This window comes from Pongo abelii, chromosome 13, assembly GCF_028885655.2.
Source record: "Pongo abelii isolate AG06213 chromosome 13, NHGRI_mPonAbe1-v2.0_pri, whole genome shotgun sequence".
NCBI classification, from domain to species: domain Eukaryota; kingdom Metazoa; phylum Chordata; class Mammalia; order Primates; family Hominidae; genus Pongo; species Pongo abelii.
This window is the reverse complement of record NC_071998.2, coordinates 54,072,961-54,098,014: the sequence shown is the minus strand read 5'-3', so window position 1 is coordinate 54,098,014 and position 25,054 is coordinate 54,072,961. Positions and strand designations below refer to the sequence as shown.

The window sequence follows — 25,054 nt, the reverse complement described above, 5'->3', positions numbered from 1 at the left end:
TGGCTGTGAGGTCAATATTAATAAATCAACAATCTATATGAAACAAGGTGTCTTTAAAAGAAACACATACAACAATGTTATGTATTGATTGTTTGCTGAAAAGGATGTGTCCAAGGTTCCGAGAAACTTAACCCTGAATTTTCCCCAGGAGCAACGGTTCAGTATTTGCTAATTCAGTGTTCATGAGCACTTTATAGAACATAACTACCAAGAATAGAGAGAGTTGACCACAAAGAGCAAAAAAAGAGCCCTGTTGCCTCTACCTCTCTGGGTCTGCTTACAGTAGAGCTGGCCATCTCTAGAAGCTGCTATAGATTTGTCAGGTACATAAGCATGCAATGCAGGCCCACAATTCCTAGTCTGAATCTCTCTGCCCAGATGTAATTCAGAGTTCAGAGTTTCTCAGACTTTAGAAAGGCCATGTGGTGTATGTACTGCATATTATGCAACCTTTATAAGTGGGATGGGCAACAACATGCCAGAATCAACCACATCCATGTTTTTATAACAAACTCATAAATATTCTGCCAAGGAGAGAAATGGACCCTTAGTAGCCAGTAGCCTCATCTCAGTTTAGGATGGGTTTTGCTGCCAAAAAGAGTTTGCTATAAACTTATCAATAAAATCAACATGCTTTGAGAGCTTTTGGGATTTCAGAATTGGAGATCAGAATGTGTGGGCCTGCAGTGGTACCTCTGTAAGCCTGTAGTAGATTTCTCCCAAATGTTCTCTCAACTTCACACAGGAAGGAATGATTTAAGGAGAAAAGGAGTGTTCATTAGACTTAAGAATTCAAATTAAATAAACCACCGTTGGCTCCCTGCTTCCTACTGCAGAAAGCCTTAACTCCTCTGGCTGAGTTCAGAGGCCCTGCACGACCTGGCTTCTCTCTAGTTTTCACAGCTTACTTCCAGTGGGCACCTCTCTTCTTTCCAGATCCACCTCCTCCATCACTCCTTATTCCTGCCTTTTGATGTTGTTCCATAAACACTTTCTGAGCACCCTCCATACCCCAGGTCCTGCTGGGCATTGGGATTATAATGGTGAAAAGACAGATGCCAGGCCTCTGTCCTCACACAAAGAATGATGAGTATTATAATCAGGAAGAATGGGATGTTTGGGAGACATTCAGCAAGGGATGTTAAATTAGTCTGGAGGCCATAATGAATGAGCAAGAATTATTCAAGCAGGGTGCAAAGGCCCAGTGCATGATCATTTTTGCCTTTGCTTGCCATCTTTCTGAAACATGCTTTTTCTCCTGGCTGCTGATTCCTCAGCCCTAGCTTTCCCTAACCTTGAAACCCACATTCATGTCCTACTCTTCATATGACGCTTGTATCTCATAGTTTGGGTGCACAATTAATTACATACCTTCCTGCTGTTATTGGCTCATGCTTCTCACAGTCAGTCTTGTCTCTCCAGCTGAATCTTAAGACCTTATGCTATAGCCAGTGCAGTAATACTCTAGCTTTTCCCTAAATATATGTTTGATCATAAGTAAGAAATGACTGGTAGCCCAGTGGCTCCTCAACATAATTTTTTTTTTTTTTTTTGAGATGGAGTCTCACTCTATCACCCAGGCTGGAGTGCAGTGGTGTGACCTTGGCTCACTGCAGCCTCCGCCTCCTGGGTTCAAGCAATTCTTCTGCCTCAGCCTCCCAAGTAGCTGGGATTACAGGCACGCACCACCAAGCCTGGCTAATTTTTGTATTTTTAGTAGAGACGGGGTTTCACCATGTTGGCCAGGCTGGTCTTGAACTCCTAACATCAGGTGATCCACCTGCCTCAGCCTCCCAAACTGCTGGGATTACAGGTGTGAGCCACTGCGCCCAGCTAACATAATTATTTATAAACCTAGTTGGCACCACTGTTATCTCTCTGTAAATCTCAGGCTATTTTTACCCAGGATAAAGTGAAGAAATTAAGCCAGGCATGGTGGCATGCACCCATAGACCCGGCTACTTGGGAGGCTGAGGTGAGAGGATCACTTGAGCCCTCCTTTGAGGAGTTTGAGTCTGCAGTGAGTTATGATCATGCCACTGCACCCCAGCCTAGACAACATGAGACCCTGTCTGTTTAAAAAAAAAAAGGTAAAAACATGATTCACAGTAGTAGGTATTTGGCTAATTTTTATATGTCTAAAATCCTACCAACGATAGACTGGATAAAGAAAATGTGTACATATACACCATGGAATGCTATGCTGCCATTTAAAAAGAACAAGATCATGTCCTTTGTAAGGGACACGGATGGAGCTAGAGGCCATTATCCTTAGCCAACTGACACAGGAACAGAAAACCAAATACTGCCTGTTCTTTCTTATAAGTGGGAGCTAAATGATGAGAACACATGGACACATAGAGGGGAACAACACACACTGGGGCCTGTCAGAGGGTAGAGGGTGGGAGGAGGGAGAGGATCAGGAAAAATAACTAATGGATACTAGGCTTAATACCTGGGTGATGAAATAATCTATACAACAAACCCCCATGACACCCTGTACATCCTGCACCACATGTACCCCTGAATGTAAAAGTTTAAAAAAAAAAATCCTGGCTGGGCACAGTGGCTCACACCTGTAATCCCAGCACTTTGAGAGGCTGAGACGGGCGGATCACCTGAGGTCAGGAGTTCGAGACCACCCTGGCTAACATGGCAAAACCCTATCTCTACTAAAAATACAAAAAATTAATTGGGTGTGGTGGCAGATACCTGTAATCCCAGCTACTAGGGAGGCTGAGGCAGGAGAATTGCTTGAACCTGGGAGTTGGAGGTTGCAGTGAACTGAGATACCACCACTGCACTCCAGCCTGGGCGACAGAGCGAGACTCCGTCTCAGAAAAAGTAAATAAATAAAATAATAAATAAATAAATAAATAAATAAATAATCCTATTGGTCATCCAAGACCGCAGGCATAAAGAATGTTACTGTGCTTCATTATCAGGGTAAAACAGATGGTAAAATGTCCTAAAAGTGTTCACACTGGTAAGTATTTTGTACTTCCTGCATTATTAGTTCCTGTGTTTTTTAAAGCAGACTCCAAATGTAGCTAGCAGTTAAAATGACCCTGAAAAGTGCCTTCAATCTAAAATTCATAATAAAAATATAAACCATTCCAGAATAAGAAATCTTTATAAGAAATATTCAAATATGGACTTGTTGAAAGAAGAGAAAGCATTTTAACTTCGGGGAGCAAGGGTAAAGTTTGCTACATGCATAGGTGTTTTTATTATTGTTTTTATATTTTCTAAAGTTTTGTTGAGTCTGCCTGGGAGATCACCAGTTTATTATGTTTGGTCATCGTATCTTCTCATTTCCGGACCTGTGCTTTCTAACAAGATTATAATCATGCATCAATATGTTTTCTTGGTTTTGATCCACAGAACAAAACAAAGGAATACAAAATTGTTGGCATGTATTCAGATGGCATAAACGTCCTGGGCTTGATTGTCTTTTGCCTTGTCTTTGGACTTGTCATTGGAAAAATGGGAGAAAAGGGACAAATTCTGGTGGATTTCTTCAATGCTTTGAGTGATGCAACCATGAAAATCGTTCAGATCATCATGTGGTGAGCAGACACTGTTTAATGTCATTTTGCTTCCCCTGACAATTCTGTCTCCTCAAAATTAGAAAGAAGAGGTTTTATGTTTCTCAACTGATGATGCTAGAGAAGTTGGACATTTAATATTGAGCCACCAGAGCATTTTGTGGGGGCTTTTGTTGCTGTTGTTTTTGTTTTGGAGACAGAGTCTCATTCTGTCACCCCAGGCTGGAGTGCAGTGGTGCAATCTCAGCTCACTGCAGCCTCAACTTCCTGTGCTCAAGCGATCCTCCCATCTCAGCTACCTGAGTAGCTAGGACTACAGGCATGTACCACCATGCCCAGCTATTTTTTTGTATTTTTTGTAGAGACAGGGTTTTGCCATGTTGCCCAGGCTAATCTCAAACTCCTAGGCTCAAGCAATCTACCCACTTCATCCTCCCAAAATGCTGGAATTACAGGCGTTAGCCACCACACCCAGCAACCACTAGAGTATTAAATAATTCCACATATTACCCAGAAGTTAGTTCATGAACAGAAGTCTAGCTATCAACCATTGTCTTTTCCCTCAAAGCCTTGGGAGATCATCTTGCACTCAACCAGCCTTCGTGTAAGAAGTAATTCTTTAAAAAATGATTTGAAGGAGTTCATCGTACATGAGAACACAAAATGCTTTCCCTATTGCGCCCCATGCAAAAGTGAGTTTCAAAATATTTATAACTGGCACTGCATGGGCACTAACCCACCTGAATGAAAGCTACCATCCGTGAGCATACCAGTGACACCATTTGAGTGTCTGTCCTCTCCCTGAAAATGCCAAAAAGTCCACCTTTCTTAGGAGGCGTCTGTCTCACTTACCTCATATTTAATTGGTTCAACATTATTTAATCCAAAGTGTAGATACTGACAGTGATGTAAAGGGTTCAGTAAAAATGGCCAGGCAGGTCACTTAATACTGCAGAAACCTCAGCTTCATCATCTGTTAAAAAGGATAATAAAACCTACACCCAGGGATAAGAGAAGTACATTAAATGAAATGATGCATGTAAAATACTTTCCCTAATGCAAGATATAATGAGAGCTCCACAAATAGAGCTATTATGATCACTTCCAGTACTAATACTATCGCCTCTATTGCTGATACCTGGGAAACAGATGACCGTGGCTAGAAAGAGCCATATTTGGCAGTGAGGGTCAAGCTCAAGTGAGATCTGCAGATATGACAATCAGCAGGATATATATGCACTAGGAACATGGCATGAGGTGTGCACCCATCTAACCACATGTTCTTGCCAAGTTTGCAAACTACCCTATGGTAGTTTGGATGGGTAGAATTTAAGGTGCACACAGGTACTAAAAACTAGAGCCAATATTGTTCACCCAGGACTTGAAACAACTCAGCTTCAATTCCCATCCTGTGCTCCACAAAGTGTGCATGCCAAGCTGAGGGTGCCCACACTGGAGTGTTCCTTCCCCACCAACCCAGCATGAGAAAGCACTTGATGACGGAATCACGCCTCTGTTGTGCTTCCTTTCCAGTTATATGCCACTGGGTATTTTGTTCCTGATTGCTGGGAAGATCATAGAAGTTGAAGACTGGGAAATATTCCGCAAGCTGGGCCTTTACATGGCCACAGTCCTGACTGGGTATGTCAGACTCAAGAGAAGAGACAGAAAGCTCCTTTGATCTAATAGGATGGCCGCTGAGAAGTTGGGTTTCAGTTGGTTAAAACTGGCTTCTCCCCTATGTGCTGGGAAAGATAGGGTTCGGAGATAAGACAGCAGCGGGAGGAGGGCTGCCCTTTAACAGCTGTACTGTAGGTGGATCATGCTGTGCTAATTGTCAGCTCTTGGCAGAACAGCCTGGACCAGGCTTTGTCACTGCCTTTATTAGTTATGTTAAAATAATTTTTTACCACAAGAGAGAAACCCACTCGTAGCCTCCCTTGGCTCTCTCCTGGCCTTCGTTTCCTTAAGAATGTAAACTAGCCAAGCAAGTAAGAATAGCCTCCATGTACCCTGAACCTGAAAGAAATTAGCAAGAGCCTAAATGAAATCAGACTTGAGCAAGTAGGAGCAGGATGGCTGTTGGTTCAAACACTGTTGCTGGGGCTGTTAACCACCACCATGGCCTGCAGCATCAGAGTGTCAGAGAGGGTGCCAGGAGAATCTCGAGGCTGGGAGGAATTGTGTGGGCCTTTCTAGAAGCCATTAAACAGGAAGGCAGCAGGGGTTGGGTAGTTTGCATATTTATTACAGCCTAGCTACTGTTTCCTTGAGAAAAGATGAGGTGGGATAAGTTATGAATGGTGCCCCGGACACCTAGCCAGGGGCAGACTATGTCACATACCCTAAGAAATACAGACTAAGGGAATAAGTAAATATCATTGATTTGACTCTCACAAGTCAATACCTACAAACACCCAACTTGAGCAATCAACTCACCTATTGGAACTTGATCGTATTGGAGATTTCCAACACAGCACATTTGGTTCTTAATCTGTGTTTGCGAAAAACACAGCCCTGCCAGCCAACACAGAGGCAGATTTGGTCCCTACAGTGTGAGGACCATGGTGCCAAGGGAGGTGGGACCTCCAACTCACTGGAGGCTACCCTGCTGTAGGGCTGCTGAAACAGGCAATGCCAGGGATTGTGTCTCAGCAGTGATGTGGCTGGGGTGTATGAGCTGAGCCATTTCATAACCGAGTTCTGCTGGTTTCTATACTCTTACCCCAGCTAGGTGTCTAACAGAAAACTAAATGTCAGTTCCTCATGGTTTTTAGCTACAAGCTCTCTATCAATAAGATCCTCTTGCCAGAACTCCAGGATCTATATTTTTGATGGCCATTTCCTATTTCAAACACACATAACTGATCTGTAAACTCTAAGCTGCCAGTTACATATATATCTATCTGCCAAATGAGTCTCATTTCTTAAGCCTCCTAGTTCATGTAACCTGTGTATTTCCATGTGAAACAAGAAACAGTTTGAGAAGGCAGGAATAATAAAGAAAGAAATAATCCTAAAGTATAGCTGTGGAAGAGCTGAGACTTTTTTCCTTACTGTAACTCTGACTTCCCTCTTAGACAGTGGGCACCACCAGCAAGACAGCAGCTTGGTGCAGGGAACGGAGGGGGTGAGGACTGAGTGCTGTGATAATGGGTATAATGAGGTATAATGTAGTGGTGACATAGAGGGTGCCAAGGAAGGAAGGCTCAGCCCTACCTGAGGAAGTGAGGAAAGCCTTCCTGGAGGAAGGGGGATACCTATCTGAGTCTTAGAGGAGAAGAACTGAGCAGCAACAGAAGGAAAAAAGGGCATTTTTGTGCATGTGGCAGGAATAGCACACACAGGGGTGTGGCAGCATGATATAATTCTGTTCTGTGAAGCCTTGAATTTGGATTCAGCTACTGGCTTTGTCATTAACTCTGACAAGATGCTTCATTTGCTGAGTGAGCCTCTACATCCTCACACATGGAACGGGACGTATACTCCTGCCCTACTCCCATTTCTCAGTGGGCCATTATGAAAGTCAAACAATTTTATAAATTAAAAAGATGTTTGATAAAAGGATTAAGTGTGGGGAGGTGGTATTATCTTTGAAACTTTAATTTCTCTTTCTTGTTTACAGGCTTGCAATCCACTCCATTGTAATTCTCCCACTGATATATTTCATAGTCGTACGAAAGAACCCTTTCCGATTTGCCATGGGAATGGCCCAGGCTCTCTTGACGGCTCTCATGATCTCTTCCAGGTAAACAGAAGAGGGGTTTCTGGAAGAAGCCTCCAGGCTCAACGTTATCAACTCTCACCTCACTTTACAAAACAGACTCCAGCTTGCGGTTTTTGTAGCTGCCTTTGAGAAATGACCTCTGTATTCTCTGCCCCTGGCCCTGAACACATTGCTTCATGCTGTTGCATATCTCCTGCTCTCTTGGCATGGCCTGCAGCTCAGGAAGGGGTTATGGAATAACTGGGAGCAGCGGTGGGCACAGCACCTCTGATTCCTGGACCTGCCTAAAGGGCCAGCATGATTTGGGTCCTTTGTTTCATTTTGTTTTGTTGTTTTCTTTACTTTTCTCGACAAGATTACCTAAAAGGACCCTTTGTTTACTTTTTGGAAGAGAGGCATGTCTTCAGGCAGGGACTGAGGTCCAGCATTTCTAGACATAAGTTCCTTTCTATTTTCATCACACAGTTCAGCAACACTGCCTGTCACCTTCCGCTGTGCTGAAGAAAATAACCAGGTAGACAAGAGGATCACTCGATTCGTGTTACCCGTTGGTGCAACAATCAACATGGATGGGACGGCGCTCTATGAAGCAGTGGCTGCGGTGTTTATTGCACAGTTGAATGACCTGGACTTGGGCATTGGGCAGATCATCACCATCAGGTGGGGCATGGTGTCACATTCATTGTCATCAGTGATACAGGGATTACCACCAGTAGAAATTGTCCACGAAGGGACACCAAGAATGTCCCAGTGATGGATTCTTTTTCTTGATCTATAAAGTCCCTTCCCAAGATTAAATACAACTATATCCTGGTATGCAAGATTTCTGCTTCAGGGTCTGGGTAGCCAAAGCCATCACTCTGTGCTCAGTTTACTGAAGCCAGTAGGATCTAGGCACAGGCTAGCACAAAGACTCAAGGCTGAGTAAGGGCCAGTCCCTTCTTTCAAACTATCCCTGCTAGATAGGGATGCACATATCCAAAAGAATGCTGAAGACCATGATGAGGGATGTAAGAGAACTCTGTATGGTGTTCACAGAGGACTCCAGAGAGGGAAGGGCTGGTTCTAGCTGGGAAGGTGAACGATGGCCTCCCAGAGGAGGGGAACATTTAGCTGAATCTTAGAAGAATAGGAATTTAGCAGGCAAAGGAAAAGCTAAGAGCATTTGGGGTGGCAGAAATAGCTTGTGATGCAGCCATGGGCTAGTTACAACATACAGATTTCTTGCTATGGCTGGCATAAAGGATACATAAACATTCCTTTATGTTTAAACGAATGAGGAGGCAGGGGTCATGTCATGAAAGGTTTTGTACGAAAAGCTTGTGGAAAGCTCTTAGATGCTTTGTCATATTATGGACAGATTTGCATTTTATTTATTTATTTTTTGAGAGGGAGTTTTGCTCTGTTGCCCAGGCTGGAGTGCAGTGGCACAATCTCGGCTCACTGCAACCTCCACCTCCTGGGTTCAAGCAATTCTCCTGCCTCAGCCTCCTGAGTAGCTGGGACTACAGGCGTGCACCACCACACCTGGCTAATTTTTTAGTTTTTAGAAGAGATGGGTTTCACCATGTTGGCCCAGGCTGGTCTTGAACTCCTGACCTCAGGTGATTTGCCCACCTCAGACTCCCAAAGTGCTGGGATTATAGGTGTGAGCCACCACGACCGGCAGATTTGCATTTTACAAAGATAACCGGCAATATGGCAGATGTATTGGATGGGAGCTGGGACCAAATCTAGGAAACCAGTTAGGAGACCATTGCAGAAGTCCAGGCAGGGTATTAGAAGGCACTGACACTGAGGTTGGAGAAGAGCTAATGAACTGAAGAAGCATCAGCTGGATTCAGGGTGAAAGGCAAGGGAATGCCAGGATGACTCCCAGGATTGGTAGATGATTCTAAATTGGTGGGTGGGGCTTACCAGAACAGGAACTAGTGTAAGAGAAGCACATAAAGGTGGGAAAGATAAATAGTTAATACTTTTGGACAGATTGGATTTGAAATGCCTTTAAGACCTCCAGGTGGACATATGCAATGAGAAATACAGGTCTGGCTGCAGATACAGACATCAGGGACATGGGCTTAATAACGGTCTTCAAATGTGTAAGTCACAAGTTATTGCTTGTATAGGAATCGCAGCTACATCATGATTAGCTGTGATCTTGGGCAAGTGACTTGAATTTTTAAGCTTCTGTTTTCTCATCTGTAAAATGAATAATAGTACCTACAACTTATTCACGTAGTGGCAATTAAGTAACATGCATATAAAATGTTTATAACTGTGCCTATGTAGTGAGTACTCAGTGAATGTTGAAAATGGATGACATGACATAGGGAGAGTTTGCAGAGAAGAGAAGGAGATTAAGGACTGAGGCTTGGAAAAATCCTAATACTAGAAGCAGGTAGAGAAGGGAAAACCCAAGAGACAAAGGGAGAAGGACAGAGAGATGGGAGGGAAGCCAGTAAACCTTGGTATCATGGAAACCCAGAAAAGAGAGATTTTCAAGGGTGAAATGGTCCACAGAGTAAGAAGCTGCAGAGAATTCTAGTGAAATGAGGATAGAAATTGTCTGCCCAAGTAGATGGTAGAACTGTCATTAGTGGATTTTGCCAGATTTGTTTCTCTAGGACAGCACTATTCAATATGGTAAACACTAGCCACGTGGCCCACTGAATTGGATAGCACAGACATAGAATAGTTACATCATTGCAGAAAGTTCTTTTGGACAGCACTATGTTAGAGTGATAGGCTGGGATTAGAGTTAACCTGAAGACTTTTGTTCAGTTTAGAATGGAAGTTTAAGACTAAACTGGTCCCTAGGCCTGCTCAAGGTTGAATCTGAACTTTCTGGAGTTAATTCATTCTTGTGTCCCAGCCTAAACATAAATTCTAGGGATAAAATCAAAGTTTGTTAACTAACGATTTTCTAATACAATGCATTTTTTAAATCCTCCCCAACCCTAAATCGCAAAGTATTTCTGTTGGCTGAAGACAAGTGCAAAATACACCACTTGGCACACCAGCTGGGGAACTATCCCAATGCTGTGTAATCTATAAAACGTGTTAGTGGCTAAAGAAGCCTGTGCCAAAGAGATTAAGTCCTGTAATTATAACAGCAGAGAGTATGTCAAAATTGAAACCTTAATCATGCCTGAAAAAGTTACTGCTCCACAACCACCCCTGTGCTTCCAACAGTTGTTACTTTTACATTTCCAAGGGTTTTTTCCCACTTCCCTCACCCTGGCCTGTGGAACCCAGTCTTCAGTGAACTGATTTCCAAGGAGTGGTTTATGAGGTGCCAATTCTTTTGTGTATTTGACACTTTGTGATGAAATCCCTCCCTCTTTTTTGGTTATAAGTTTTCTAGATCTTTCTAATCATTTTTTTAACCTCACTGCCAGAGGAATGAACTCTGGGCCTCGAGGCTAAATAGTCAATTCACATTAAAGCCTCTCCCGCTACTCTCTGGTATATTCTTGAATCAGATTTGCTGATAACTACTGGCCCAGAACCAATAACAACTGTGAGGCCCAAAGTAATCATTGGCTTAAAATTAAAAATCCTCACTGGCTCTACATGGAAAATAATAAAAGTTGGTTTTACTTGACAGTTACCATTACAGTTCATGTGACTAATGGTTAAAGAGATTTTTAGACCCAAAGTATATTTCTGTGGACTGGACGTCAAAGAAACATAGGTACCATCTACCCAAAACATACCCTTTTGTGGCGTTATCATAATACTCAAAGGTTACAAATGATTGAAAATTGGTGTGAGAATATGTGTCAAAATGGAAAAAAAAAAGGATAAATTGTCTTATAAAAATAATTAAGGCCAGAAGCAGTGGCTCAGACCTGTAATCCCAGCACTTTGGGAGACCTAAGCAGGTGAATCACTTGAGTCCAGGAGTTCAAGACCAGCCTGAGCAAAATGGCAAAACCCCATGTTTACCAAAAATATTCTAAAAAAGAAAAATTAGCCAGGCATGGTGGCATGTGCCTGTAGTCCCAGCTACTCAGGAGGCTGAAGTGGGCGGATTGCTTGAGCCCAGGAGGCAGAGGTTGCAGTGAACTGAGATGGCGCCACTGCACTCTAGCCTAGGCAACAGAGTGAGATCCCATCTCAAACAAAAAAGAAAGAAAGAGAGAGAGAAAAGAAAAAGAAAGAAAAGTAAAGCTAATTATACAGCAGGGTGCAGAGGCTCACACCTGTAATACCAGCACTTTAAGGGGCCAAAGCGGGCAGATCACTTTAGCCCAGGAGTTTGAGACCAGCCCGAGCAACAAGGCGAAGCCCCGTCTCTACAAAAAATACAAAAGTTAGCTAGGTGTTGTGGAGTGCACCTGTGGTCCCAGCTACTCAGGAGGCTGAGGCAAGAAGACCGCTTGAGCCCAATAGGTGGAGGCTGCAGTGAGCTGTGATCATGCCACTGTACTCTGGCCTGGGCAACAGAGTGAGACCTTGTCTCTGGGAAAAAAAAAAAAAAAATATATATATATATATATATATATATATATATATATATATACACACACACATATGTGTGTGTGTGTGTGTGTGTGTGTATATATATATATATAAATAAAGAAAGAAGAAAGATAATTATAGGATTTGGGGCCTAGAAAGAGCTGAGAGAAAAAAAAGTAGCAGTAGTAATAGTAGTAGTAGTAGTTGTTGTAATAGTTGTTGTTTTGGTTGCTGCAGTAGCAGTAGTAATAATACCAGTGGCGGCAGCGACAGTAGCAATAGAGGAAGCATTAGCAGCAACTGCTGTTGTTGCAGAAGTAGCAGCAGAAATGGCACGTTTTTAATCTTTTTGTTTGTTTTTTGTTTTATTTTACTTTAAGCTGTGGGATACATGTGCAGAACATGCAGGTTTGTTACATAGCTATACATGTGGAAATGGCATGTTTTTAAGCACCTACTATACAAGTGCTATCCCAGATGCCTTATGTGTATTAACCTCATTTAATCTTCCCAGCAGCTTGCAGTAGACATACTGTCCCCATCTTACAGGCAAGGAATTGAGATTCAGAGAAGTAACTTGCCCAAAGAAATGCCATCAGTAAAACGGTAGAGCCCAAAGTACATCACCCAGGTGTGTCTGACACTAAAACCTGTGTTCCCTCCAAGTCACAACCCATCCTTCAACCCGTTTAGAGAGCCAAGTCCAATGGCTGGTCCTAAAACTAGGCCTCAGTGTGAGGAAAGAAATTTGTACCACTGATATTTATGTTTTCTTCTGTGGAAATCCTCTAACTCAAAGTAGAATATGTTCAAGCAGCAGGAATAGGTTTTTATATTATTTTCTCCCATCTGAAGGTTCATAGTTCTGAGTTTCAGACCAATGCCAGTCAAACAGCCGTAGTCTAGCAAGCAAGGTCAAGGCTCAAGGACAGAGTTTTCTTTGACTAAATGAATTTTGAGTTTCAAGCCCAGCCTCAGGCTATAGAGACATGGATTACTGTGACATGTCAGGATTTCCAAGAGGGATCAGCTGGCATGGACACAAATCACTTCTGACAAAGAAAACCTGTTGATGCATTCCATTTAAATTTTTTTCAACCAGCATTAAAATAAACTTGGGCTTTCCAAAGAGTACTTAGGTCAGAAGAGATCCAAAGGGTTATAGAGGCCAGAAACCTTTGAGACTGAGGCCTGAAACCTTTAGAGTAATTGGTACAGCCCCAGAAATCTCTAAATTACTATAATTTGGTGGTCAAAACACTTAATGAAAATACACTTGACAAAAAATTCTGGCCTGTGTTTGACTGTACCCTCAAATGCTTTCTGCAACACCTCAACCCTCAAATGCTTTCTGCAACACCTCAGTAGGCAGATGAATGGGCAGTAGAATCAGCTTCCTAAGAACTCTGGCTTTTTTAGCCCCAAAGAATATGAATGTGTGGATAGAATCAGGGATTCTTCCAGTTTAAATTGGCAATTTTTACATTTTCACCTTTCAACACAGTGGCACCTGGGCAGCAGTTCGGGCCTTGGCCCAAGGGCAAGGACTTGTCTCCAGAAAGCATCGTGGGTGTGGCCTCAAGCTTATCCAAGTCAAGGGATTTTTCAGGGCATGGTGAACCCTTGTTTACTTCAGAATGATCCAATTAAAATAAGGAAGATGTTGCTGATAAAGAGACTGCACATTACAAAGAAAAAAATCCCTACTGCCTCACCTGATCTTACCAAGAGGGATCTTTTTAAATATCTGGTAATAAAGTTCACCTGGCTGCCTCTCCTGGATTCCAGATCTTTCTTTCCCACAAAGTGCATCTACTGGCAAAAAGGAGCAGTAAATGCTTGTACCTTGGACAGGATCAGCTATTTCTCAATTCAGTGCCCTAAAGAGCAGTTCCCAGAGGTAAAGAGTCCTGTGATGTCAAGAGAGTGCATAAAGCCTGCTTAACCATTGTCTCATTCCTTTGCCTTCACCTGAAATGCCCTTGCCCATCTGCCCCTACAACTATCCCTCTATCCATCCTTCAGGGCAACTTAAATTCCTGCCATATATTAGGTGCTCAGTAAATTATTGGGTGGTGAGTAGATGGAAGAAGGGAGTAGGAAGGCAGGTGCAGAGGTACCTGGCACTTATTTAGGATGAGTGTATGTATACATAGATGAGTACACAAAGCCTCCTATTAACACCCCATTTAGTAAACTCCTGCTTTCCTCTTGAATATCTCTCTTACTCATTTTTTGGTGCCACTTATGCAGTTCTTCCTTGCATTAGAGTGATGTGCCATATCTCCCTCTGCAAGGAGATGGCATCATACCCCTCCCAGTCCCCCTCCCGCCACAGCTCTAATCCTGTAATAAGGCAGAGCTGGGGCTCAGCAAGTCACAGATTCTAACTGCCCAATTTAGGGACACAGCAGTAATAGCCATCGGGACTAAGCGGGACTAACCATTTCAGGCCAGGGCTTTAACGGGAGAGGTAAGTGTCTAACTCCTTTCCTGCTGGTATGTTTCTGCAGTATCACAGCTACATCTGCCAGCATCGGAGCTGCCGGCGTGCCCCAGGCTGGTCTGGTGACCATGGTGATTGTGCTGAGTGCCGTGGGCCTGCCCGCTGAGGATGTCACCCTGATCATTGCTGTCGACTGGCTCCTGTGAGTTGGAATAAATGCACTGCCTTAGCTGGATGTGCAGGCGGGCTTCCCAGCCTCGCCGGCACTGCAGTCGGTCATCATTCTCTCCTCAGATTGCCTAATAAGCCACCTGTTGGCTGCTTTAATTTTCCTCTGACCAGGCCATCTGATAACATGCTTAAAAATTAACTCCTCATAACGTGGAGCAGTGATTTTAAAAAGCCAGTGAGCTCCATTAGCTCATTATACCTGGTAATGCTCAAGGTTAGGAGCTGGGTGTGGGACAAAGATAAACACAGAACAACAAGATGAGAAGTCAGGCAGGGCCCCAGGGCCATCCTGACCTATCCCAGCCCTGGTTCAGCATCATAGGCTCAGAACCACCTAGTTCAAAATCAGTCCATCTTCCTAAGCATCTTCCGAACCATCAGGGACAGTGGCACAAGCACTTGGGTTTGAATCTCCATCCTGTGTCTTACCAGCTTCTTGACCTCGAGCAAGTTCCTTAACCTGAGGCCCAGTTGCATAATCTGTGAGATGGGAAAAAATCTGCCTATCTCATTGTGTTGTTTTAAGGACTGAGTGAGCTCATGTGAGTGGAGTGTCTAGAACCGTGTCTGGTAGCCCATACATGCTCAATAAATGGCAAGTTTTATTGTTATGATTAGAATGAGTTGGACCATTCAGGCTCCAATCAACAACACTTCTCTCTCTCTCTCTCTCTCTCTCTCACACACACACACACACACACACACACACACACACACACACACACGGAATACAGCAGAACATCTGGGTAAGAAAGGTATCTTCAGTGACCCTCAAGGTTAAAGTTAGAACCAGCCTGGCTCCTAGCTTTACCCTTGATGCCCACTTCTGTGCATCGGTCTTACAGCATCTAGGTCTGGCTCTGTCCCCTGGCATTGCAGGTAAGTATCGCTCCACATGGAGCCTTTGCTCAGAACCAGCTCAGATTCACTGGGGAGTCCAGTGCTATGTACTGTAGTTTGCAGGTGACAGATGAGATGGAAAGGGAAGCAGAGACATTCTATTGGGCTTGAAAACACAGATTCACATTTCAGATAGCAAAAGCCCCTGCACCTGGCTTGGAAGCTGTGCCATGGGGTGGGCCCTCAGTAGCTAACTGAGCTATAGGCCCAAATGAGGTGGCACCCTTCTTGCAAAGATATCCTATCATCGAGGCAAGATTTGGTTCTTTCTAGTGATGCTGGTGGATTTGCATTTTTCTCCTTTCCCTGAGTCTTCCTGGAACCAGTTACCTTCCCTGCCAAGATACCCAGATGAGTCAAAGGTCCAATTGGAGGTATGGGATAAAAAGACACTAGGGCCAGTTCAATCCCTGGACTTGTTCTAAATAACAGAAGGGCATCCAGGGTGGCCATGTGTAAGCATTGTCAGCCTTTTCTGTTCTGCAGGTGTAGTTTTCACAAGATTCCCCCTGCATGCAGTTCCTATCAACAAAGTGCCAGTATCAAAATGGATCCTCTCCTCTGCAGTGTGCCTTCTCTACCTGTCTTCCTGCCACCGGTCTCTTCCCCAGGCTCTCTGGAAGTTAAGACTGGATGAGGGTGGCTCACGGAGAAATCCATTCCTGGGCTGACCTGTGTTTTCTGACCCCGTGCTCTGCGCCATGCCTCCTGGGTTGCTCATAAGTAGAGGGACCTAGATTGGTAAATAAACAAGTACACCATGGACCTGAACAAACACACACATACCCCACATGCACATGGTACATACTCCACCCACAAAACACCCAAGTTCTCTGACCTTTGCCCAAAGAGAGCCCACAATGGCATTTGCATTGAATCTAGAAAACCCCAAGACAGAGGTTAGGGCTGAAAAACTTACTGAATTCTGAACCTCCCTCAGTCCCCCCAAAAATATCTCGAACGGCTCTATTCATGTTTCTTTGGGAGAAGAGGAGGGAATTTAGGGAGACTTAGGGGAGTCATTGCTACTTTGGGGGAGCTCATGCTGTGCCTTTATGAACAACCCCAGGCCTGTGAGGAGCCTTCAGTCAGTCAGCCATGAGGACAGCACTTTCTGCATTTACTGAAATCTAAACCGAACATGTCAGGTCCTTGCATCTCTCCAATGATGAAGGAAAATGAAATCTGGGTCTCCTGTCTGACTCCTCCCGTCTCTCCCCAGGGACCGGTTCAGGACCATGGTCAACGTCCTTGGTGATGCTTTTGGGACAGGCATCGTGGAAAAGCTCTCCAAAAAGGAGCTGGAGCAGATGGATGTTTCATCTGAAGTCAACATTGTGAATCCCTTTGCCTTGGAATCCACAATCCTTGACAACGAAGACTCAGACACCAAGAAGTCTTATGTCAATGGAGGCTTTGCAGTAGACAAGTCTGACACCATCTCATTCACCCAGACCTCACAGTTCTAGGGCCCCTGGCTGCAGATGACTGGAAACAAGGAAGGACACTTCCGTGAGGGTCATCTCAAACACTGCTTAAGGAAAAGAGAAACACTAATGGCCAAGTGTACATTTGATTTGATACACAGACCTCCAGATTATTTTCTATATTTGGATTCGCAGCCTTTGCGCTCTGGGTTTTGGGATTTGGGTGTGGGGTAAGATGAAGGGAAATCAATTTAAAGGAAAGTTCTGTTATCTGGGTTTTAGAAATTCTATAAGAGACAAAGTTTGGAAGTACATAAAGTAATAACTGTTAGAATTAGGTAATGGATATGAAAGAGAAAATGCTTTCTCATGCATAGACAAGTGTTCTGGGTTTTTAAAAAAATATTCTGTCATTGGTTACAAATTTTTACTCAGGCTTTCTATTGGCATGGATTTCCTTTGACCTCTCACTTTTTTATAAATTATAATGCATCTAAACCACCTCACCAGTTAATGTGCCAAAATGTCAATTTTTAACTTATCTCCAGCCAATTTCAAAGAAAACAGACCAGCATTGTTCTGCAATAACAGTTTTAAGATGGGCATAGGGTTTGGAAGAAAGGGAGAAGGATTCTTTTTTCAATGTACTGTATTGGGACGCTGGTAACTGTTAACCCAGTGTTCAGCGTAGAGCTATATATATATATATGTATATATTTATTATTTTCATATAATTTGCCAGACAGAGATCAGAATTGAACCGTCAATGTGAAATAAAGCGTTCTCCTTGTACTTGAATAATAACCACAATTCCAACCCAGGTCTGCTTTGGGGCTTATCAGAACTCCTTTCTCAGGAGCACTAGAATGAGAAATCATGTTGTTCGATTGTTTCACATCTGTATATCAGCTCTAAAGCAGAGATGTATTATGGTGATACTCCAAGGTGGCATAGCCATTCATTTACAACTTCCAGATTTGAGGTGCCTGGAGGGAATCCATATCAGCTCTGCATAAGATTATATACAAAGCTGTCACTCACAAAAGGCTGGATGTGCTTTCATCCAACTGGAAGGCTTTATTCTTCCAAGTTCATTCATAGTTAAAGAGGCCAGTACTTTGCCATCCTTGCACTTCTGTTATCAGGGCCCAAATAACGGTTGCAAGCTACCAACTAAGTTGTATTTTAATAAAGATCCCATGGGTTGAACAAGCCACGTTGCAGAAAAAGAGCTGCCCCTAACCTGGGTTGTTGCAGAGTAAATCCCACGACATAAACTGGTATCAGTGGTTCGGGGGAAATAGTTCCATTCTATGACTCTTGTCTCCTCCTCCAGGAGGACTGTTCTAACTAGTAATCTTGGCCCTATTCATTACATCCTCTGCTTGTCATTCTGCTAATTTATGAAGATAGTTTATTATAGTCTGTACTTCAGTTCTCATCTTGTAAATAATGCCTAACATAAACTTGTACTTACACTGAAATCCAAAATAGTCATGTTTCTGCAGTATTCTGTAGCCAACTTAAACCTGTGCTTTCATGTTTAAGAAATGAGAAATTGTGCCAAAGATAGCAGAAGAGTAAATAAGTGCTCAGTATTGACCACCTACATCTGAAATCTACAGCATAATGATACTGAATTGTTATGTAAACATCATAAATAGTAAATAATGAGTCAATGTGAATTTTAAAATGCAAATATTGCTTTTGTTTATAGGAAATAAATCTAAATATCAATGAAATTGAATCAGTAATTTCTCTTGGGCTAAATGGTTCTACCCCTTACTAGGTTGCCCCAATTAGTGGCACTAGTTGGCAGAGCTGTTCATGAGCTGCGAGTTATCATTTTGGAGTCAGTTTGTAACCAGCCTCTTAACACACTGCTGTTAACTCATAAAAGAGAACAATGTTCCATTTCAGTCTCAATAAACACTTCCCTCATTCTTTCCCCCTGCCTTTTTCTTCTCGTTATCTGTTGTTTTATCTTACTTGGATGGGTGTGGGAAGGCAGAGATGTGGTCAGTTGAATCAGAATTTACACAGTTTTCTTTTTCTTTTTTTGAGACATAATCTCACTCTGTCACCCAGGTTGGAGTGCAGTGGCATGATCTCAGGTCACTGCAGCCTCCTCCTACCGGGCTCAAGCAATCCTCTCACCTCAGCCTCCTGAGTAGGTGGAACTACACGCACACACCATCACTCCAGCTAATTTTTCTATTTTTTCTAGAAACAGGGTCTCAGTATGCTGCCCATACTTGTCTTGAACTCCTGGCCTCAAGTGAGTCCCCTGCCTCACCCCCACAAAGTGCTGGGATTACAAGCATGAGCCATTGTGCCTAGCTGGATTATTGTTTTCAAAACTTCATACCCCAAGAATGAAAAAGCGAGGCTTGAGGAAAAATAATCTGATTGTTCATGTTAGCCAATGAGATTACAAGGTGGAAATACAGTGCCATTATGAACAGCTGCATGCATATTTTGTGGCGGAGATGAAAGTAGAATTTTGTTAGAAGTTACTACAGTAAGAGATAGTCGACCAGATGCAGTGGCTCACCCCTATAATCCCAGCACTTTGGGAGGCCGAAGCAGGCAGATCACTTGAGGCCAGGAATTCGAGACCAGCTTGGACAACACAGAAAGACCCCGTCTCTACAAAAATATACAAAAATTAGCCAGGAGTGATGGTGTGTGCCTGTAGTCCCAGCTACTCAGTAGGCTTAGGTGGGAGGATCACCTGACCCTGGGGAAGTTGAGGCTGCAGTGAGGTGTGATAGCGCCACTGCACTCCAGTCTGAGCTACAGAGACCCTATATTTAAAAAAAAAAAAAAAAAAAGAGTCTTACCTCTCAATATGATGGTGGCTTGGTTTCACTACAGGAACAATCCTGCCCTCTGAAGTAAGATTACAAGCTACAAATGGCTGTGTTCAGAGTGATCTCTGATGGGATGGTGCAGTCCTGCCTGGAATACCTCAGTCATGAGGGGATTCTGCAGGGGGCGATGGACGCACTTGCTGTGATAGGCAACAAAGGAATGAACAGCTCCCTGTTTCCCACGGAGAGGATCCTATCTCCTCATAAAAATGCCTATCACTACCTGGCCAAAGGAATACTGGGTAGTTTCCTTTGTGTATAACATGGGAGAAAATACTCAACAACACAACTCCTTAGAAAAAGATATTTGTTTGGAAAAGCTGGTGCCCCTGGGTCTCCATGTGACTTTGATTTGGCTAAAGTTTACTCACGAATACAGAAATGGTGTTATCAGCTGACGAATGACTTTATTCTTCCAGCAAATCTTTATTAGTCCAGTGGGTACAAGGCCCTTTATTAAAGCACACCCTGATTCTTAGAAGAGCCACGGGAAGTGTGCTTGGCTTATACTCAGGAAGTAGGCCAGCTGCAGTGTTTGCTTTGCAGGGGCTCAAGAATCTTCCCCCCTGGAACAGGAGACAGGAAATGGTCTAGCAGCCTTGGAAGGCTGCTAGAAGCTTCTATGCAACAGGATTGATATTCTGTATTCCCCAACTGCCCAGCAAGGGACTATGGAACACAATGAGTGGGCACACAGCTCTGATTCCTTACCAGCTTTGCATCCCTTGCCAACAACCTAAGCCTTGGTTTCCTCTTCCGTGAAATAGAAATAAAAATTATTTCCTCACGGGACTGCTTTCAGTGGTCAATGAGAAAATGCATGTGATGCATGTAGCAAAGATTCTGTTACAGACTATGTCTAATGAATGCTAGTGCCTCTTCTCCCCACCACTGCTTCTGGGAAAAAACCATACCCTTCTTCCTCCCCCATTTATTAACATGGGGTAATCCATAGGGATGCAATTGCTAGTCCAGTATTTTAGGATCCGTGTCCCTGATGTGATGAAGGAATGAAGCTCCTACCACTTGGTGCTGGCTAGGTTATCAGAGCAAACAGTATATCCAACCTAGTGAGACTTTGTAAACAGCCCCCATTCTATAAAGGGGAAACCCTTCCAGAAATGGGACATTTTAATCTAAAGAATATCAACCTTAATTTTTTCTATAAAGTGTCATGTAGGAGGTAAACAAAAAATAAGTGTTTGCAGTCCTTTCCTATGCCCTGAAACACAGAGAAGGGTTTGAGATGCTTGGGCTGTGTGAAGATGAGATGTACCTTCACATAACACCCCTTCAAACATCCTGAAAATGAGAGTACAGCATGAAGTTCACTTTTGCAGTCAGCCTATAAATCTTGTGTGACTCTTTAAAAACTGTCTCCCCACCTAATGGAAGCAGGGCCCCACCTGGGGCTTTTTAATATACCGTGTGGGAGGAAATGTACCTCTCTGCAATCCTAGACTTTTAAAGTGAAAGCCAGATAATATAAAGAAGAAGAAGCAGGCCTTGTTAAATTAGCTTTGGGAACTACATATTTATATATTTTGAGACGGAGTCTCACTCTGTCATCGAGGCTGGAGTGCAGTGGTGCAATCTTGGTTTACTGCAACCTCCGCCTCCTAGGTTCAAGTGATTCTCCCACCTCAGCCTCCCAAGTAACTGGGATTACAGGTGTGCACCACCACGCCCAGCTAATTTTTGTATTTTTGGTACAGACAGGGTTTCACCATGTCGGCCAGGCTGGTCTCAAACTCCTGACCTCAGGTGATCTGCCTGCCTTGGCCTCCCAAAGTGCTGGGATTACAGGCGTGAGCCACCGTGCCTGGCTGGGAACAAAATATTGACCTGTATATTGGGTAAGTGTACCTAAGTGTATAAAGTTATCCATCAGGGATGGAAATGATCAGAACATTTCTCAATGGCCTAGGCTGCATGCACAGTGCCACAAAACTCCTAAGCAAGCAGTGAGATCTAACCACATAATTGATGTCCCATTTCTTCCCTTACTAAGGCAAACCACTGTCATGTGTGATTTGCAAGATGTCTCTCCAGAATTAGGGTGACACTTAAGGTTTCATCTACAAATCTCCGCTTCGCCTGCCACTTTTAAGGTATCACCAAGTTCAAAACAGTTATGAGTAAACCCCCAAAAGACAAGATAAACATTTACATTCCTTTGATTATTCTGGTTGGAGAAAATGAGAAAGGAATGCCATTGCCTCTTCTAGGGAAGTTCCACTGGTTTCTAGAAGGCCCCAGCAGCCTGCAGCTGGGAAGCTCTGGCCCCGCGGGGACAACTCCAGGATATTACCTAGAGAGAAACTTGCCTCGCAAAAGTACTGTTTGTCAAACAATGGAGGGAGACAAATAACCCTGGAACTAAATGCAGAATCAACTAAACTGAGCAGTAGTGTCTGGATGCCTGTCCCCCATTTTCCCTCCAAGAAGCTGCCTTTTCCTGACAGACTGCAGGCTCTTGTAGCTGCTGTTCCTCCATAACTCAGGAAAGCCATTACCAAGTGTTAGCACAATGTCGCATCATCTTCTTTCACTTCGGGGCACTTGAGGGAATGAGATGCAGAGTTGCATCATCTGAGCATTTCAGGGTCAAGGGTCTGGCTGCAGGGGAAGGTGTGAGGAGTCTGGAGATCTAACACCAGCCAGGATTTGCTTTGCCTTTGTCTGCGTCCCATGGAAAGGTACCTTTTCCAAGGTGAAGGTAAGACAGATTGAAATGACTTCAGTCATCCTGGAAGGGCAGTTGCTGGAGAAAAGGTACTACTCTTCCAGTTTATGAGCATGCCTTCACAAAGAGCTCAAGGCATACACATTTTAAAGATGACTTTGATCCTCCTCCAAGCATTCAAACATAACTTTTATTTAAAGAGCCCTTGTGTTGTGTTTCCAAGGTTATTAGCTTAGCTTGGCAAGAATAACAAAAGGCCAGTCAAAAGGCTTTTCTGAGCCAAGGGCTTAAAAAAAAATTATAAAGGTTTTCCAAAATGAATCCGAGGTTATCCTGTCCGGGTCTTTAGGAAACTAGGCAGGTCTGATGGATGTCAGAGAAGTGCTACTGTATAAATTCATGTGATAAAAGAAGGCAATACCAATTGGCTATAGAGGGACAGTGGCTGATCCATCCTCAACACCTGCTTCTGTCTTCCCAGCATGCCAAGTTGGCTTTACCTCTCAGGTACTTTGGAGCTAATCCTCCCATCTCCTAATTTAGCCAGAAAGGTTAAGGTAGAAAGAATGTGTCAGCTTCACATGAATCACAAACCCAAGGCTCTCTGCTCCATCAGAAGGGGCCAGTTAAGTTAGAAAAACATGCCACTGCCGTTGATGAAAAAATCAGACACACAAACAAGGCCAACTCAGCCTGCAAGGATATTTAGTCGCTTTTCTCACCACTATGAAAATGTTTGTGTCCATATCAATCCAGGCAGACAGTCACCTACCCTATTCTTGGGCATCATTACCTTTCCCAGAGATGACACTCTAAGGCAAATCAAGGTCCAGTTTCTTTCAAGGTGTTGACCTAACAGCTGGAGGTATCCCCTGAGCCTCCCTGCCAGGATGAGTGCCCAAGCAAGTGGGATGTCCCGAGCCCAGAAGGAAAAACAGCAACAACAAGCGGAGCACAGTGGCTCACACCTATAATCCCAGAACTTTGGGAGGCCGAGGTGGGTGGATCAACTGAGGTCAGGAGTTCGAGACCAGTCTGACCAACACGATGAAACCCCGTCTCTACTAAAAATACAAAAAATAGCCAGGTGTAGTGGCACATGCCTATAGTCCCAGCTACTCGGGAGGCTGAGGGAGGAGAATGGCTTGAACCCTGGAGGCGGAGTTTGCAGTGAGCCGAGATCACGCCACTGCACTCCAGCCTGGGTGACAGAGGGAGACTCCATCTCAAAAAAAAAAAAAAAAATCACAGAGAAAGAACATTTTTATTTACTCAGCAAACATTGGCACTGCAATTACTATGTGGCAACCAGTGCTCTTACCACTTAAATATGAACTCATTTAATTTCATAACAGCATCATGAAGTGGGTACTATTATTATCCCCTTTCTACAAATGAAGAAACTAGCACAAAACATTAAGCAACTTCCCCAAAGACCACACAACAAATAGATGGCTCAGCCATTTGGCTGCAGTGTCAGTGTTCTTCACCAGGCGTTATAAGGCAGAGAGTGCCAGGAGGGCTAGAATATTAATTATAACTCAAGTCTGGTGTGGTCTAAAATGTTCAAAGCAGATAAGAATCATTGGCTAGATCTACTGCATAGCATAGTAGCTATAGTTAATACTGCATTGTATACTTACAAATTTGCTAATATAGTAGCTCTTACATTGTGTTCTTATCATATCCCCCAAAACAATGAATAAATAAAGAAGGTGAGAGGAAACTTTTGGAGATGATGGATAGGTTTATGGCATAGACTTTGGTGATGGTTTCACAACTCACCAAGTTGTACATGCTAAATATGTACACCTTTAGTATGCCAATCATACCTGAATAAAGTGGTTTAAGAAAAAAAGAATCACTGCTAATACCAAGTGCTAACTATGTGCTGAAATTGTACTAAATATTTTACATGCATAGTCTCACGCATTCTTCTTAACACTTCTATTAGGCAGGTCATATTACCGTCTGTTTCCCAGTTGAGGAAACTGTGGCTTAGGGAGGTTAAGTAATTTGCCCAAGTTCACAGAGCTGGGACTCACATGATTCCAAGTCTTTTCCTAACTATTAAGATATAGTGCTTCAAAATGCCTAAAAAGTAAGAGGAAATGCATGACAGTATCCAATCGTCACCTCTTCACAAACTGCTTATCTTTTCTAATCATGACATTTTATTTGATACAACCAAATTTGCTCCCTCAAATTGCTGTTTGTTTTCCCATTCTAGCAAAAATTAATTTTAAATATGTCTAGATTATCTCCCACCTCATCTAGCTGCCCAGCCTCACCTCCTTTATGGTATACAATATCATCGTATCCCTCCCTCATATCACCTTTAAATCTTTCACTCAAAACCTAACTCTCCCCAAAATCCCTTTCTTTTCCAAAACCAGGGATGGGGAGTTGTCAGAATAAAAACTGGAACCCTATTTCTCTTTTCCTTTTCTTGCCAAATTTTGGGGGCTGCTTTTTGTTCTTTATGCTGTGACTCCACTTCCTCCCCACTCACAAACACCTAATCCCCTATAGTCGGGCTTCCACAACACTCCTGAAACTCCGAGGTCATCAATGCCCTGCTCATGAAATCCAAAAGGCATTTCCTCAGTCGTCAATTTTTACTCTTCTGCAACATTTGTCACTGTTGATTAGCTTTATATTCCACTAAGTTATTTTTCCTTGGCTTCCAAGACATTACCAGGTTCTGCCCCGCCTGACCATTTTCCACCACTCCTTCCACCACTTTTGTAAC

The 25,054-nt window shown here is 43.3% G+C and overlaps 2 protein-coding genes across 25 annotated transcripts in view; one reads left to right on the top strand and one right to left on the bottom strand.

The window, feature by feature from the left end:
- SLC1A1 (solute carrier family 1 member 1) overlaps positions 1-17,129 on the top strand; it is a 91,010-nt gene extending 73,881 nt beyond the window's left edge. For both annotated transcript variants that reach the window (XM_054519977.2, XM_002819820.5), the window contains 6 exons: positions 3,385-3,569; positions 5,082-5,189; positions 7,174-7,296; positions 7,741-7,935; positions 14,253-14,387; positions 16,539-17,129. In XM_054519977.2, the coding sequence (XP_054375952.2) occupies positions 3,385-3,569; positions 5,082-5,189; positions 7,174-7,296; positions 7,741-7,935; positions 14,253-14,387; positions 16,539-16,785 (993 nt within the window). In that variant the 3' untranslated portion in view covers positions 16,786-17,129. The remainder of the gene's footprint in view (positions 1-3,384; positions 3,570-5,081; positions 5,190-7,173; positions 7,297-7,740; positions 7,936-14,252; positions 14,388-16,538) is intronic.
- The window catches only part of SPATA6L (spermatogenesis associated 6 like), a 157,602-nt gene that overhangs the window by 59,565 nt on the left and 72,983 nt on the right, over positions 1-25,054 (bottom strand). For 2 of the 23 annotated variants that reach the window (XR_008509670.2, XR_008509677.2), the window contains one exon: positions 14,342-16,847. The exons of 16 other annotated variants lie outside the window; for them this stretch is intronic. The gene's annotated coding sequence lies outside the window, so the exon portion shown is untranslated. Of the gene's footprint in view, positions 1-14,341; positions 16,848-19,607; positions 20,183-25,054 lie in introns of those variants that run through there. 5 more of the 23 variants (XR_008509672.2, XR_008509678.2, XR_008509690.2 and 2 more) reach the window with 4 other exon arrangements.